The 17279-nt window shown below is 45.6% G+C and overlaps 1 protein-coding gene across 2 annotated transcripts in view; it reads left to right on the top strand.

The window, feature by feature from the left end:
• CDH16 (cadherin 16) overlaps nucleotides 1–17279 on the top strand; it is a 76822-nt gene that overhangs the window by 39137 nt on the left and 20406 nt on the right. For both annotated transcript variants that reach the window (XM_090063000.1, XM_090063001.1), the window contains exons 12-13: nucleotides 4763–4951; nucleotides 13509–13759. In XM_090063000.1, coding sequence (XP_089919126.1) covers nucleotides 4763–4951; nucleotides 13509–13759 — 440 coding nt within the window. The remainder of the gene's footprint in view (nucleotides 1–4762; nucleotides 4952–13508; nucleotides 13760–17279) is intronic.

The raw sequence follows: 17279 nt of genomic DNA, 5'->3' as shown, positions 1-17279 counted from the left end.
AGCGGTTTACAAAATATTAAGCAGTGCGGAAAAAGTAATTAGGGACTTATTTACCATCTCCCATAGTACTAGAACTAGGGGACATAAAACAAAACTATTAGGTAGTAAGTTTAAAACTAACAAAAGGAGATTTTTTTCACACAGAATGTAATTAACTTGTGAAACTCATTGGATGAGATGTTGTGGAGGCTGGTAGCATAACCCAGTTCAAAAGGTATCGGGCCAGTTCTTGGAGGAGGTGTCCATCAGTAGATACTGAATACAGTACAACTTCCTAAACCTCCAAGTGCTGAAAGCTGCAGTGGGAGAGGAGCAGAGCATGGAAAATTTTGGACATGCCCTGTTCACCTTCCCTGTTAGTATCCACAGCCACCCTGTGAAACAGGATAATGGCCTAGACGGACTCATGTCTGACCCAGTGAATGGCATTTCTTATGTTCAAAGGTGTGAGTGGGATATTTGTGCAGTGGGTCCTACATAGATGAATAGATGGTTGAAAAGATATTTGTATGGAAACAAACAGCTATAATTTTCCTCCCTCTCTCACCCCAAAACAAGAGTCTACTCAGAAATCCCAACTAGAGGAAGCTGCATGGCGGCAAGTTCAGGCCGCAGGGGCAGCCGTAACACTGTCTGGTGGCCACATGGCTCCTTCCCTACTGCAGCTCTGTGGGTACTCTCTCTTTTCTCCCACCGGCGACACCTGGATGGAATTAGTTGATTTGTAAAAAGGGAGGCTGCCCTAGGGTCCCAGAGCAAGCCCTTATCTTTCTGCCAGCTAGCAGGTCCCTCCCAGACCCCACTGGTCCCAGTCCTGCCCCTCCTGGTCTGTCTGTGCCCCCATAGGGCACCTACTGTCTTAAGGGCTAATGTGGCCTCCTTCCACCCCTACAGCCTCATCCAGGGCTCACAGATGTTACCCGTTATCACTTCAGGCCTCCACACCCTTGTTGGGGCTTCTGCTTTCCCAGCTTCAGCCCCTTTTATCTGGATGGGTCCCTCTCTATGTTGGTCCACTGCACGGGACCTGGTTTCTGGGCTCCAGTCCCTGTCTAGCCTTTCTCTCGGGCCCCACAGGCTTTGCCCTTCTCCATTTACTGCCTGCCTGGTCCTGAGCCCTGGCCCCTGGCTGGGCTCCAAAACTGTGCATGCTCCCAGGCACCAATTGTATGTAGTTCACGCCTCAGACACCCCACTGTGGGCTAAACCCCAGTGTACCCTCAAGCACCCCTCTGTGGGCTCCCCAGCCACCCACAGGGGTGTCCATTTAGGCCTGATGATGAGCCTACCTCTCTGTGGCGTCTTAGTGAGCTGCTTGCAGCTCTTTGCTCCTGGGCAGCCTGGATGTCTGCCCCCGGTGCTGGTAGCTAGCTCTCCAGCAGTTCACCTGCTTCCTACCTGCCAGCCCAGCCTGCTGCATCATCCCTTCAAGTAACAGGAGTCTCTGGGTCCCTGTGACAGTGTGTCTATGGCTGGACATTCAAAAAGCTGAAACCTGGATTGATTCAATCTTTTCAGGTTAGTCTAACCTACCTAGGTTAAATTGATTTGTAACAGTACAGACATTCCCTCTGGACCAAGGAAATGCTGGCACATGCCTGCAGTGGCTCAGGCCAGAGGCCATGGGGCACTAGACCATGCTCTCAGCTGCAGGGAAGCTGTGCCGGGGGCGGGGAGTGGGGTGGGATGTGGCTAGTTCAGCAGTAGTCTTGGCTGAACTGGCCAGAGAGGGGTTTAATTCCCCCCTCCATGCCCCACTGGCAGGGACCTGAACCGGGTCTGCCAGGCGCTTCCCACTTGCTGCAGCAGCGGTGGGGCCAGGCATGGCCAGACACTGGCTGGCATGCCCCTAAAGCAGAGGGGGCAGGGAGCAGGGCTATTCCCCCCACTACCCCCACTGCCCCCAGGGGACCACAGTCAGGTCTGCTTGCCCTGACCACCACTGCTGCCGCTCACTCCCTGCTTCGAACAAGCAGTGGAAGCCCCCTACTGCCCCCTCCACCAGATAGCTGGGGGGGCAATAACTCTTCTCCCTGCCCCCCACCTAAGGGGGCCTGCCAGCCAGTGCCTGGCCCTGCTCCCACCTGGCCGCTGGGGCAGCGAGGGGGGAGCGACTATGACGAGCAACAGCCACTGTCACCATTTCCCAGAGTGCAAGCCCCTTTCCAGTGAGGGGACCATGCTGCAAGGCAGGAAAAGCTGCTCTGGCCCCCTCCGAGTCCTGGTTTCGCTATGCACAGTCCACTGCAGCTCTGCCCACCCTGCAGCACAGCGCCCATACTGGAAAGGGGCTTGTGCTCCCTGACACCATGACAGGGGCTGCTGCCTGCATCAAGGGCCCTGCCCCCTTGCCGCTGCAGCAGCAGGGTCGGGGCATGACCAGACACTGGCTGGGAAGGCAGAGGGGGCAGTAGGGGGCTTATTTTGCCATTTGCCCTAAGCAGAGAGCAAGCAGCAGTAACGGCGGTCGGGGCAGTGGAGGTAGAGGGGGAACAACCCTCCTCTCTGCCCCGTCTGCTTCAGTGGCTATGCCAGCCTGCCTCTGGCTGAGCCTGGCCCCGCCGCTACAGCAGCAAGGGGGGAGCACCCAGCAGACCCAGCTTGGGTCCATGCCAGTGGGACAGGGGGTGGGGGAATTAAATCCCTCTCTTACCACTTCAGCCAAGGTTATTCCCAGGGCTGGCCATGCCCCCGCTGCTGTAAACTTCTCCCCTGCTCCCTTCTGGGCCAGCATCTGCCCCTGCCTGTCCCTGCTCAGGCTGGGGAGCAGAAGGGCAGGGCCAGCCCTGCTTGGCTGGAGCAGAGAGCCCAGCCCAGAGAGCATGCGGGGATGCTGGGGGACTCTGGCTTAACTTAAACCAGGAAGGGGTTTACGACAGACATTGCATAAACCAGTCTGAGCTCAATCAGTTAAGTCTGATACTACATTCAACCAGGTTTATTGCAAACAAGTTTTGGCAAACTGGTTCATGTGCACTAAATGTCTGTTCTGTTACAGGTTTAATCTTCTTTCTGACTGTTTAAACCAGTTTGTGCGTAAAGTCTGTCTCTAGCCCCAGTGGAAGTGCTTACATTCACCCAGAGTTACAGGATTACCAACCCCTCATGTTCAAAAATCATGGATAAGCATGTTTCCCCACCCCCCGCCAAATCATAAGATTGTGTTAAATAATGTAACCTTTTAAATATATATATATATGGGGTACTTTTTACCTGCCTTCTAATTTTTAAATCTTTATCAAAGACTTGGGTCAAACTTACAACATTCTTTTTCTGTAGAGAAGGCCCAGAAATGTACTTTCTTTTATTTTTTAGTAAAAGCAGAGATTGTCACATCATCACCTGTCTCCAGGAGCAAAGGCTTTAAAGAAAACATTAAATATCCAAGAATTCATAATGAAGGCATGTTCACTGACTGCATAAAGGCTGGTCAGGAATGTATGAAATGTTCCAAAGTGATTCATGACATTCTTAAGGCAGGTCAGAGAGTTTAGACCAACTGTACTAGCCTTGACAACGTTCCTTGCACTGACAGCAACATTATTTTTAAAAGCCATGGTTCATTTGCTATAGACAAACTGCCCTGATTAATTGAGTACCACTTCAAAAAGAATGACAACAGATTTTTCTTGCAATTTCAATATTTCCTCCTTTTTTTTTTTTTTGCAATACCACATCAGATATAAGGGCAAAATAAGCACAGCGCAAAATAGAGAAGTGATTCTAAGATCTCTTGATTGTTATCGGGCCCATTAAGATGTTGTCAGTCTTATTATAGAAGGTGCAATGTTTGATCTCAGTTGGGACAGAATTTAAAAGATTAACACAGCAGGCTTGGAAACTTGACTCTGATAGCCAGCTGTTGAAGGAGTGCTGACATCTTACAGTGAAGCACCCTGGTGCACTGAATACGTATAAAGTTACCTTGGAGATTAAACACTTCCATATGTATACAGATATAATAAAGGCTAAGGATAGAATTTTTAAGAGATATTAGCTTAACTTTGTACCCATTGGAAACAATGATAATCTTTTCACTGACATTAGTAGATGCAGAACTAGGCCAGTGATAAGTGCTGGGGGTTTTTTAATTCCTTTAATATTTATGTGTGAGACCTTGCACTTTATCTTGAATGTTAATATGCTATTTCTAAGGTTAAAATAACAAATGTGTTTACAAATACTTTCAGATAAATAGTACTGGCAGGTCCCAGACCTGTCAGAATATAAAAAATGAATAGTGGAGATTCAGTATGGCCTTCAGATACCACACCAATTTAGCCCATATATAAAAACTAGCTACCTAGAACTGTGCATATAGCACATCCATGAAACAACATATTTATGTTGTTACTGTTAATCTCCTTCTTCTTGCCCCAGTCCCTGCCTTCCCTTGTTCCAGCTGCTTAGTATGTGTGTCCTAAATTTGATTCTAAGCTTGTTAGAGCATAGATAATTTCTTCTGCATCTTTGTGCAGTTCATAGCACAATATAGTCTGATTTATCTGAGGTCTCTAGACCCTATAATACTGAAAATAATAAAAACAGCATTAATGACCAGTTAATCAAATCCCAAATTAATGAAAGGAAGCAGTAAAATTATTGGACATAATTAATATGAACAATATAGGTATCCTTGCAAATCATAAAAACTTCTTGTTTTTCTACCGCACTTAGAAGTCACATGTGAGAAGAGCTAAAACAAAAATATAAAAAAAACTCCAAAAAATTTCTAACTGTTCTCTCATCTTTTTTAATGCAGTATGGCCCATTCCCTTTCCCTGAGGACACAGAAGTAGGTACACTAATAACAACTATAACTGCAACTGATGAGGATGAAGAGAAGAGATTCAAGTCCATAGTTTTTGCTGTGGAATCAGGAAATGAAGACAGGACCTTCAGAATTGTAAATGAACCCCCAAATGGCACAGTCAGCATCTGGCTTGAACAGGTACCATGTGTTTTTAGTCTGGAATAAGGTTCTTGTCGTAGACATGTACAGTTCATCCCCAAAAGTTTACGCAGTATTGGCTTAAATTAGTAGGCTGCCCCACAATTTAATTTAATCCTACTTGCCACCTCTGCTTACTACAATACACTTTTCCTTCAGCCTTGCCAGCACATTCTATTAAATTAGACTGTTGGAAATTTCTTTAAGTTTAACTGGCTGGAATTGAAGTCATATGTAACACATTGAAAGGTATGCTGTAATAACTAGGACTGTCTACACTCATCCCAGGTTCAAGTGATGTAACTCGTACACTAAGTGGTCTGGAAACAGGTATAAATTACAATAATTTAGATTCAGTTGTGAATTAAACCCTGGGCTACATTCTGATCTTCCATCCCTCAGAGTAAATCCAGAGTACAGAATCTGCACTATTTTATTTTGCCATGTATCATCAGACTAACTCATCCAAGAATTATTATGAAGTCAGTAGGTCTTGATAAGACAATGGAACTGCTCATAGCAACAGACACAATAGAAGAGTGATGGGCACTTTTAAGATGTAATACATTTTTATTTAGTCAGTACTCTGCCATTAATCATTATGGTTGTTTTACTTTATTGTGGCACCATGTAAATGGCATTAGCACTGAATGATCTGAACATGAAGGAATCTGACAAGTATTAAATGACATTTTATCCAAAGTAAATTAATTTATATTGGATGGTAGTGTTACATGCCTGTAGTCTGTGCTTTAATAGGAGTTACGCTAGGTGCGTCTACACATGCATTTTAATGCACATTAGCCTATTTTAATATGCATTAAAGCATTAGCAAAAAAAATGCACTTTCACTAATGCACATTAAAATAGGCCGATGCACCTTTGTATAGTACCTCACAGTGGATGAACTACATTTAATGCGCATTAGCAAAAGCACATTAATGAACGTGTAGACATGCCCACTGTAATTTAAAAGCAGCCCAGCTCAAGTCATGCTCAGTCAATCTAAAGGGCTTTTCTTGTGAATTCTGAATGTCGAAAAAGTTTGTAAAAGGTGGCAGAGTTAAACTCTCATATAGGGTTAGACTATAGCTGCACCCAACCCACTATCAGGTATCTTGCATCCACTTCAACTGAAAAGGGGAGGAGTGTATATGAAGAGACCATCTAAACTAATCTGTCCCCTGCTTCTCTACCTTCATTGTTCCCAGAATTTGGAGGCCTTGGAAGTTCTAATTTGTAGGCTGTATCCCTAATTGCAGACCTGGGCCATATCTTCATGGTGGGGAGGATGCGAGGGAGGAACAAGTTATGGGCTATCCTAAAGAAAAACAAAAACAAAAAGCTAGCTCCAGTAAAGACATGCCCCTTTTGCTTTCCTGTAAAGTACAGCAGGCAGGCTCAGCGCTATATCCCTGCCTGAGGTTGACCTTGCCTGGGACATAGACACATGATTCTTTTACACCAGCATGTCTTATACTGGTAATAGCCTGGTTACCCTGAGTAAACCATAACCCTGGGATAAGCTCTAAGGAGATGACAGCATTGTCCATCTGCCTCTCTAGTTTACTTCACAATAATACTAAAATGCCTCAATGTTATTTTTCCTCTTCGGATAACTCACATCTGTTAATTATCCTGCAACAACTTATTCTTTTTAAACAGTGAAGAGAAGAGCCTAGGTAGGGTTGCCCACCTGTCCTGTATTTAAAGGTGGGGGAGGGTCTAACATATGGTACCTGATTTTTCGTGACCCGTGTTCAGTAAGGAATGACTAAAGAGTACCCTTTTTTCTACAACATTTTGCCTTCTTCAGCTAAGGATTTAGAAAAAGGGGCACAGCTTACTTCAGGTCCTGGTGAATAATGGCTTGCATTTGAAAGCTTGTCTAACTTTATCCCAACTACATAATTACTCCAATAACAGAGATCACCCTAAAAAATATTTGTCTTGCATAATTTCTGGACCATCACAGCTACAACAACACTCCTACACTACTATAAATAATTATGTCATTATATTTGTAAAAGCAACAGGGAGTAAAATTAATCCTGCTGTCATCTCCCTTAAAGAAGGAGATTCCCATTAAGAATCTTCACTCCTCACTCAGAATAACTTCTCATCGACATCAGTGAGACTATTTTTGGGAAGGACTTTATAAGTCTTAGTAGATCATCATGATCTATTTTTCTTCAGTATTTAAGGAATGAACAAAATCATTAAAAGTCAATGCAATTCTGAACTGGAACCATGAGTCACTAATAAGTAAAAGCAATAAAGGAAGGAGATTATGTTTTAATAATTATATAATGCAGTACATCCTTATTGATTTATTTCTGTATAAACCAGTCTTACCTTTTTGTTGACGTCAGTAAAGGGTAAAACCTGGGCTTTTCATTGTCATCAGTAGAAGTGCTAATACACTTCAGCTGATGATCGTTTAAATTTAAATAATATCTTTTCAGTGAGGTCAGCTACAGCAATACCTCTATACCTTTATACCCTTATACTACATCAGATGCTTAAAGCGCATTAATGTAGTGGGTAAAACCTGTGTTAATGCGCTAATGTGCAGTAGAATTAGTCTCCTGTGCAGTAACATTACCTCAATACGTGTGCTACCATTACTGCACAGTAGTGCTGGTTACTGTGTATTTAGTTAGTACCTGTTATTACAGGTAAAGTAACCATTGTGCATTAATACACGTATAGATGTGCCCACTATATGCCATTCAAACGGCGAGTTATATTCTTGACAAAAGTTAGTGACATAAGGCAAAATGAAATATTTTAAAATTAGGGATAGAGTTTTCATCCAATAACCGATGTCAACCACTCTGTGGAAGCTTAGTCAATGTCATGTGGCTTCAATTTTAGCACAGTCTTTTATAGCTTTGTGTATAGCACAGTGTTGAGAAGTGTTTATTCAGAATCAGGCATTAAGGCCAAGTACAGACAATCAAAACGCCTGAGGCTGAATTGATTCAGTCTTTGCAGGTTAGTCTAAGCTACAAAGATTGAACCAATAAGCAAATGAACAGACATTCACTTTTGATTCTGGAAATGCAGCCTCATGCCTGCAGTGGCTCAAGCCAGAAGCTGGGGAACACTAGAGCACGTCTGCCAGCCATTGTCAAAGGGAAGTACTTTTGTACTTTTGGAAGTATTAAAGCACAGCACAGTATGGGTGGTTACTATGCCGTGTGCGTGGCACATGGTTAGATTTTGCCACTATATTGCCACAGTGGTGCACTATAACCAGGGAGCATGCCACTATGGCAACATAGCTGGCAGTCATGTGTAGACCTACATGATCGATACGTTGCTGTAGCGTTCCATACAGTGCCATAGTGCATCACTACATTGCTGTAGGGAGACGTGTGGACTAAAAAAAAGTCAGTGTGCTTAGCTGTGGGAAAACCCTGACAGCATGTCTTGCTTGAGCCAGTGATTCACTTTCAAAAGCAAGATAGTCTGACTCAGACTCCAACAGACAAGGCAGGTTGTTTTCATTGGAAGCTGCCCGAGTTGCTGTTGAAACAAGATTCTCATGATTTTTTGTTTTCTGGACCTCTCTTCTCAATGGAGAGACTGGATTGCCTGAGATCAGGCAATTGGACACACACAATAATAGGAGACAATGGAGACAGTGTTGGAGACAGACAATAGTAGAGACGGGTATCCATAATGACAAAGGTAAGCACCAGGAAAGAAGTAGGAACCCTATGCTACATGGTGAGAGCAGCCCAATCACAATGGTGCCATTTCAGTCTAGGAATGTATTTATTTGGTCTGTGTTTATAAAGTAGCCCTTAGAGAAGGATGATGATTACATTAGTGTAATCTTATTTTAAGTCTTTCAGATAAATACTGACTTTTTTTTTAGTGTTTGGTTAGCCCTAAGGGGTACTAATAATTCTACTTGGTCTCAGCACACTACGGTTTGTGTGTAATCTTTGATGAAAGCCAGGCACCTCAGGAAGTAAATCAGTAACCACCCTGAATAGCTGAACAACCAGGCTTCCACCAAATCATCATGGTTCTTAGGATGCTCCTCCATATTACTTCTGAATTGTGGCCATTATTTTTCATCAGAAGTCATAGCTTGCTCAGTGGGGCTTCTCCATTCTCCCACACTCCAACCGTCTCTGCCACCATTAGGGCTGTTTTTGGTGGGGGAGAAACAGTGAAGAAGTTTGAGTTAATCTGATGGTTTTTAACATTTAAGGAATGAAAAAGCATATTTGTGTCAAGTGAAAAAAATAAACAGCAGAATTGAACTACCACTAAAGTCCATTGTGAACAGAGAGGCGGTTTGTACAGAAGATGGGGTACTAACACTGACTCTCTATGACCTTGGGTACCTTGTTTATTCAGGTTGCTTTGTTTCAGTTTTTCCCCCATCTGAAAGATGGGGACAACAGTACTTGTTAACCTCAAAACTGTGGTTACCAGGCTCTGTTAATATCTGTAAAAAACCCTTGGAGGCAAATGTATTCTATCAATTCTGACAGCAGTAGCATATTGTAGTTGCATGTAAAAATGTCAGCCACTGGAATACATAGAGAGTGAATTCAAACATTTTATAGGCTATAGTAATTTAAACTGACCTAGCACTTTAAAAACATTAATTGTTTATTCTACTTAATCTTTTGCTCATTGGTGTCAATGTCAAAGCTCCCACTGATTCCAATGGTGCAGAATCAGTGTATTAGTAGTAGCCCTAATAAACAGACAGGCAAGCTGAAGCATAAATATTAAGTTACTTGAGCAAAGGCTTTATGACTGAGCACATGTTTAAGAATAGAACCAGTATTTCCTTGTTGCCAGTGCCATGCTTAACCACCAACAGAATGTGCTTCGCCTCTGAAATAAAAGTAGAGTATCTTTGTATGCTGCTTCCTTTAAGAGATCCTATATTACAATCCAACCACTGTTTAGTATTTTTGTTTAGTCAATTTGCCCTTTGTTATGATTGAGGCTATTATGATGCCAGAAACTCCACTGGTCCAGTTTACCATTTACAGAACTGTGGCAGGGCACTGCGGGTGCCTGCCACTTTAAGGGCCTGGAACTGGCAGCTGGCAGGCACTGGATGGGGCAGCCATTTTAGATTCAGGGCTGCCCATATAAACAGGGCATTTTGCTGCTGGAAGCCAGGCAACAACATTGCCTGGCTGGAGGGCTGCTGGTATCTTCTGGAGGTAAGGGAGGAGCTGTAGGGGATGGTCCCCCCACTGGAGGCTCCTAGTCCTGCGTACAACCTAAAACTGCACCCTGCTGGGAGTGGATGGACTGGCGGGGCTGTCAGTGGTACGGGAGCCCCCGGGAAATGCCAAGCCAGTTACCACCCCAGTGAAAGGCGGGTTGGGGCGCCTTAATCCCTAGCCCCATGACTGGGTGGGTGTGGCAGGGCACTGTGTGCACCTGCCACTTTAGGGGCCTGAAGCCAGCAGCTGCCAGGTGCCTAATGAGGGCAACCATTTTAGATTCAGGGCTACCCAAGGCAGTTCTGCTGCTGGGGAGCGGGCAACAACACCGCCTGGCCAGAGGGCTGCTGATATCATCTGGAGGTAAGGGAGGAGCTGTAGGGGATGGTAAGAAGGTTCCTGGTCCTGGGTATGAGCTAAAACTGCACCCTGCCAGGAGTTGGTGGCCTGGTGGGGCTCCCAGTGGCGCGGGAGTCCCCAGGAAATGCCAGTCCAGTTACCACTCCAGTAAAAGGCGGGTTGGGGCACCTTAAGCCCTAGCCCTCACAACCGGGTGGGTTACCTCTTGTTTTGGAGGGCCCAGAGGGTGGACCATCAGAGAATGAGAAAAGGGCCATAGATTCAGGCCTGTCTGAGTTTCCCCTGACTGGCCCACACTGGGGTCAGGACCAGAAGGGCCAGAGGCCCACCGCAAGGGATGCCCAAGAGCTGAGAGCCTGGGGTCCTGATGGGCCTGGAGGTGGGCCAGGGCTAGATGAGCCGAAGGTCTCAGTGGGGTGACCACACCTGAAGGAGAACCAGCTCAGGGAGTGATGCTGCCCAGTATGATGGCGGAAGAGGCCGCCTGAGGAAGAGGAATCCAGGTGGGGTTCAACAGGAGGATTCTGGGGTCTGCTGTGGGCGCTGGTGATTAAAGGAACATCTTGATGCCATCTGCGAGGCTTGGGCTGCGGTGTAGGGGAGGAATGGAGCCACAGATAGCGCCCATGACATTGGGGCAGAAAATGGGCAGCCTTCTGCTTGATTAACATCTATTAACTAATTAATATCAAGACATGGCAGGAAAGAACGCGGGTGGTTAGCTCAGGAACAGGTGGGCAGGCTTCAGGGAAAGCGGCCCTCAAGCAGTTACCCTTTTTGTAGGGTCTGAAGGGTGGACCCCCAGAGAAAGAGAGTGAGGCCATAGGCTCACACCTGTCTGGACTTCCCCTGACTAGTCCATGCTGGGGCCAGGACCGGAAGGGTCAAAGGGCTGGGGGCCCACTGCAAGGAATGCCCAAGAGCTGAGGGCCTGGGGTTCCGACTGACCTGGAGGTGGGCCAGGGCTAGTGAGCCGAAGGTCGCGGGGGGACCACACCCATAAGGGGAAGCAGTTCGGGGAGCTATGCAGACTGGAATGAAGGCGGACTAGGCTGCTGGAATGGAGGAATCAGAGGGGCTCAACAGTAGGATTCTGGGGCCCATTGTGGGGGCCAGTGATTGTGAGAACATCTGGATGCCATCTGTGAGGCTTGGGCTGTGGAGTAGAGGAGGAATGGAGCCACAGATAGCACCCCCTGGCATCAGGGCAAAAATGGGCAGCCTCCTGCTTTATTCATTTCTATTAAATAATTAACAACAAGTTGTGGCAGTTAGCTCAGAAACAGGTGGGCAGGCCACAGTGAGATGGGCCCCGAGAAGGCCCCCTGTTACAGGAACCAATTTGCTTCGCAGCACAGGAATTTCCATACATGTACCAGCACAGAAAACCCAACAAATAAGAAAGAAAGGAGATTTCCACCTCCCACCCCAGATAATGAGCACACTCTGAGTTGTTCCTGCTATGTTGCTGACCTCCAGTCCACATGTTAAACAATGGTTTCCAATATTGTCATAGAAACCCTTCTACATATCAGTCTGTCAACAGCTATATGATGACCTAGCCCCAAACAAACATGTACGAGTGGGTTTGACTATAAAGATGTATATTCAGAAGGCATTTGATGAATTCCCAGTTTTGGTGCATCTCTAGTAGGAACTCTGATGAAGAAAATTTATATCATCAACATTTTTCTTTTTAATAATTGCTACAGCCCATGTCCAAATACAGTAAGTTCTTAATAGATAAGTCCCATGAAAAATTTCAACTTTTTGGTGCAAAACTGAAAAATGAACACTTTTAGCCAAAACCCAAATGTTTCTATTCTGAAATACTGTCATATTACCTCATGGGATTTGTTCTTTGGGAGGCTCCTATCCCATTCTTTTTTATGAGCTGGGCTTCCCGCTGTATCATATCTCCCACAATGCACCAGTCTCCTTTTTTGCTGCACTAAAGCCTACTAAAGGTGCAGACAGAAGTGCAGCTCCCCAGTCTAACTTGTAGCACTTCACAGAAGGTGCCTTGAGTTAGACTGATCCTCCCGACCCAACGAACATTAGCTGTTAGGTTGGGAGGACAGGCATTGAGCTCCAATATGTAGCCAATCTAGGGAGAGAGGCTACATGTCTGCAGGCTTTTCCCCTAGCTCCATGTCCTCTCTCCCAGCCCCTGGTGCTGTCTGAGGAAGGAAAAGGGAGAAGGCTGGGGAGGGAGGTCTGTTCTAGGATTTCCCCAGCTGGACTGGAGTAGGGGTGGGGGGTGGATTGGAGCCCCCCGATTTGAGGGGCTCCAGTCCACCCACCCTACCCTCCAGCATCAGCTGGATAGGTCCCAGAATGACCTCCCTCCACTCCCTTCCCCCCTTCCATTCTGAAAACAGCACCAGGTGCAGGTCTGGCTGCATCAGTCAAGCCCTACCCCCAGCATGCACAGACAGAAGTTAATTAAAACACTCTGCTTTGGAGTACCTTCATCTAAACCTTCATGTAATGAGGATTCAGATTTTCATGGGATTGGGCCCTTTTAAAGTGCTCTGCAGCCCGTGTTTGGTCATGACTGTAGAGCACTTTCAGGAGCCAGATCAGGAAAAAGTTGTCACTTCTGTCAGCACCTTAAGTCTATGGGAATCCTAAGACCTGAAGGTCCATGAAAAATATAAGGAGGCATCTCCAGTTGACCTGTCCCACCCTCCAGTGCTCTCCAGAGCTGGCTGTCTGTGCCTCTAGTGTAGTTTGACATTCTGGCCCATAGCAAAGCACAGAGATACAGGACAACCCAATCACAATTTGGTACTGTGGTGCCTCATGTAGTCCCCAGTCATGGTTTTGAAATTTGGTTTTCAACAAAAAGCTGAAAATCTGCACAGAAAACATCATTTTAGTGACATTTTTTCTTTAGCCAAAATCCAATTTTTGGTATTTAAAAAAAATTGAGAGGAAATTTTTGACCAGATCAGCTTAAAGACACCCAATTAATGTGATTACAGGAACTGGACTATGAGACCGTTCAGGAATACCTTCTTATTGTGTCAGCAAGAAACGAGGAGAAGTTGGTCGGTAAAGAGCTGGATGCCAGCTCTACAGCTACAGTGCATATATTGGTTAAAGATGTAAATGAAGCACCAGTGCTTACAAAGGAAAAATATGAGGTCAGCATACTAGAAAACGTAGAGCCAGGAACACTATTACTAACCGTGAAGGCTGCTGATCCAGACATATTTCATACACCATCATTAAGGTAAGACCCTCAGATTCCCTGGTTTGTTTGATGCTGTATCCTTTGGGACTGCCAAGCACTTCTAAAGCACTGAAATGCTCTCATTTGAGGAGCCAGAAATCTTGACTTCAGTCAGTTTGGTCATTTTTGGTGCCTTTTCATAGCATGGAGTCCAAGTGCAGGCACAATTACAGCCAGTAACTGCTATCCTGACTCTCTGATGTAGGACAGAAAAAACACCCTTTGATAATGAATCTATAACCATCAACATGACAAGACTTTCAGCTCCCTTTAGCATAGGAAAGAGCCAGGAAAAAGCAAACTTGCTAAATGGGTACTTTGCGTCAGTTTTTCACCAGTCCCATGGGACAGCCCTGCCCACTATGGGTCAGGGAGGCCCAGGTGAGGGAGATTCCTTGCCCTCCATCGAAGCTGACCCCGTGAAGAAACACCTTGACAGGCTGGATACCTTTAAGTCAGCCAGCCCTGATGGGTAACACCTCAGGGTACTCAGGGAGCTGGCGAGCATCATAGCTCAGCCCCTGGCACGGATCTTTGAGAGTGCTTGGCGCTCTGGTGAAGTGCCTAAAGACTGAAAGAAGGTCAATGTGGTGCCTATCTTAAAGAAAGGGAGGAAAGAGGATCTGGCAAACTATAGGCCCATCAGCCTGACTTCTGTCCCGGGGAAGGTCTTAGAAAAGTTTATTAAAGAGGCCATCCTTAATGGACTGGCTGATGCCAACATCCTGAGGGATAGCCAGGATGGGTTTGTTGTGGGTAGGTCTTGCTTGACCAATCTCATTTCCTTTTATGACCAAGTGACTTATCACCTGGACAAGGGGAAAGAGATCAACGTTGTATATCTTGAGTTTAAAAAAGCCTTCAATCTGGTATTCCACAATCACCTCTTGGCTAAACTGGCTAACTGGCCTTGACCTCGCCACAATCCGCTGGCTGGGGAATTGGCTCTGTGGCAGGACCCAGAGGGTGGTGGTCGATGGGAGCCAATCGTCTTGGTGTGCGGTCACCAGTGGGGTCCCTCAAGGCTCTGTCCTAGGGCCTATAATATTTAACATCTTCATCAATGATGTGGATGTTGGTGTCAGAAGAAGACTGGCCAAATTCGCCAATGACACCAAACTCTGGGGTAAAGCATCCACACCTGAGGACAGGAGAGTGAACTAGGTGGATCTTGACAGGCTCATGAAATGGGTGGACAAGAACCTGAAGGTGTTCGACACTGAAAAATGCAAGGTTCTCCACCTTGAGAGGAAAAACCTGCAGCATCCTTATAGGCTCGGCAGTGCTACACTGGCTAGCACTACAGATGAAAGGGACTTGGGGGTCATGACTGACCACAAGATGAACATGAGCCTTCAGCGTAATGCTGCGGCTAGTAAAGCAAGCAAAACGCTGGCTTGCATCCATAGATGCTTCTCAAGTAAATCCTGGGATGGACGTCATTCTCCCCTTGTACACAGCCTTGGTGAGGCCGCAGCTGGAGTATTGCATCCAGTTTTGGACTCCACAATTCAAAAAGGATGTGGAGAAGCTTGAGAGGGTGCAGAGGAGAGCCACGCGCATGATCAGAGGTCAGGAAAACAAACCTTATGATGAGAGGCTGAGAGCCATGGGGCTCTTCAGCCTGGAAAGTGCAGCCTCAGGGGTGATCTTTTGGCCAACTAAAAATTTATCAGGGGTGATCACCAGGATCTGGGGGAACGTCTGTTCCCCAGAGCGCCCCAAGGGATGACAAGATCAAATGGTCAAACTCCGCCATGACCGATTCAGGCTGGACATAATAAAGAACTTCTTCACTGTCTGAGCCCCCAAGGTTTGGAACAGACTGCTGCCAGAGGCAGTTCAAGCACCCACTTTGAACATCTTCAAGACATATTTGGATGCTTATCTTGCTGGGATCCTATGATCCCTGCTGACTTCCTGCCCCTGGGGCAGGGGGCTGGACTCGATGATCCTCCGGGGTCCCTTCCAGCCCCAATGCCTATGAAATCCAGAAGAAGGTTATAAGAAACAGTGCCCACAGATAACTGATTGGTCAAAAACAATAATATGTGTTTGAAGTTTTAAAGGGAACTATCCCATTCCTCACATTTTAAACCGCTCTCTACTACAACTACTATTCAATTGGCTTGAGGCTGGGCCTTGCCTTCAGGAAAGCTCCATGAAAAAGGAGGAGTAGATGGCATTGAGGAGTTTTCTCCAAAAGTGGGCATCACTTTCATCAAAGAGATGAAGGTTGGGTCTGAAAAGCCATAGGCACACGAGGATGTTGCTCTGCAGTTGAGTGTGGGATGATGGTAAGACGTACAGGTCGCCGACAACTTATTTCTTGCTTTCACACTGGGGTTCAGTGAGTGGCAGGGAGGAACAGCTGTCCCACACTCAGCTTCACGGAGATATCCCCATGGGCAATATCTCTGTCTCTAGGCTGATCCAAATGGCAAGACTCTTCCAGACTTAAACAGGCCATAGCCTAGGGCCTATGTTAGTAGTTCTTTACTCTGGCAACTACTCTGCATACATCAACTCAAGGGGAAACTGGGAATAGGAACATGGCACAACTGCCCCAGCTGTTCATAGCTGCCCCTAATCTCCTTGAATTTCCTGTGGAAGCAGCATTACCCACAGGTTTTGGGGGCTGTGTCCACACCCCTTCTGTTGGTTACAGTGGAGTATATCTACCTGTTGATGGGACAATCTGTAGGAAACTTGGGAGTAGACTTTCCCAGCCCTCATTTTATCTTTTCCCCTTTTAGACTACAGTCTAGCCCCTGTTTAGGCAGTTTCATCCTCTGACATCACACATACAGTAACCACTCTTTCATAATTATAATTACACTTGCATGCTTCACTGTCTGGAGAAACGTCATAGCCAAGAATTATAAAGGATAATAACTGTGAGATAATGTTGTTCACAGGGACATGTGGAGTTTGTTTCCCTAATGATGCTGGAGAGGTTGTCAGATTAACACATGAGCAAGAACTGCATGTACCAGCATGTGAACATTACCCTGAAACTGGGGACAGTACACAGAATAATGAATAATAATTTCAATAACACAGATGACATTTTTCAACACACTAACCTCATCTGTATTAGCCCATGAAGCATGTAGAGGGTATTTTTCAATTATTTGGGGTTTTTTGGTATAAGAGTTAAGTTGTCAGTTCATTTTGCATTCAAAACCTAAAATGGAAATTGCAATTGCATGAAGAACTTCCAGGGTAACAAAAAGTGAAATATTTTCCTATGCCTTGATTCCTGACTAAAATGGAGGCAGTAAATAAATTAGAGATGCTCTGGAAGCCTGCCAGAGTCTAAGCAGGCATTAATGAGCTAGTGTATAATTTCTTTCAAAGCACAGTCTGAAGTTCAAATTACTTCTTATTTGTCTCTGTAAATGTGTACCCAAACAGCATGAAAATAAGTACACAGTTTTAATCTGATCCTTTTAAAACAGGATAACCACTGGGCTAATAGTGCTCTTTATTAAAAGCAAATACAAAGGGAATCCTACTC

Source organism: Crocodylus siamensis, chromosome 9 (genome assembly GCF_052110815.1).
Source record: "Crocodylus siamensis isolate JL-2025a chromosome 9, ASM5211081v1, whole genome shotgun sequence".
In the NCBI taxonomy this organism is placed as follows: Eukaryota; Metazoa; Chordata; order Crocodylia; family Crocodylidae; genus Crocodylus; species Crocodylus siamensis.
This window is presented reverse-complemented; position numbering and strand designations above follow the sequence as displayed.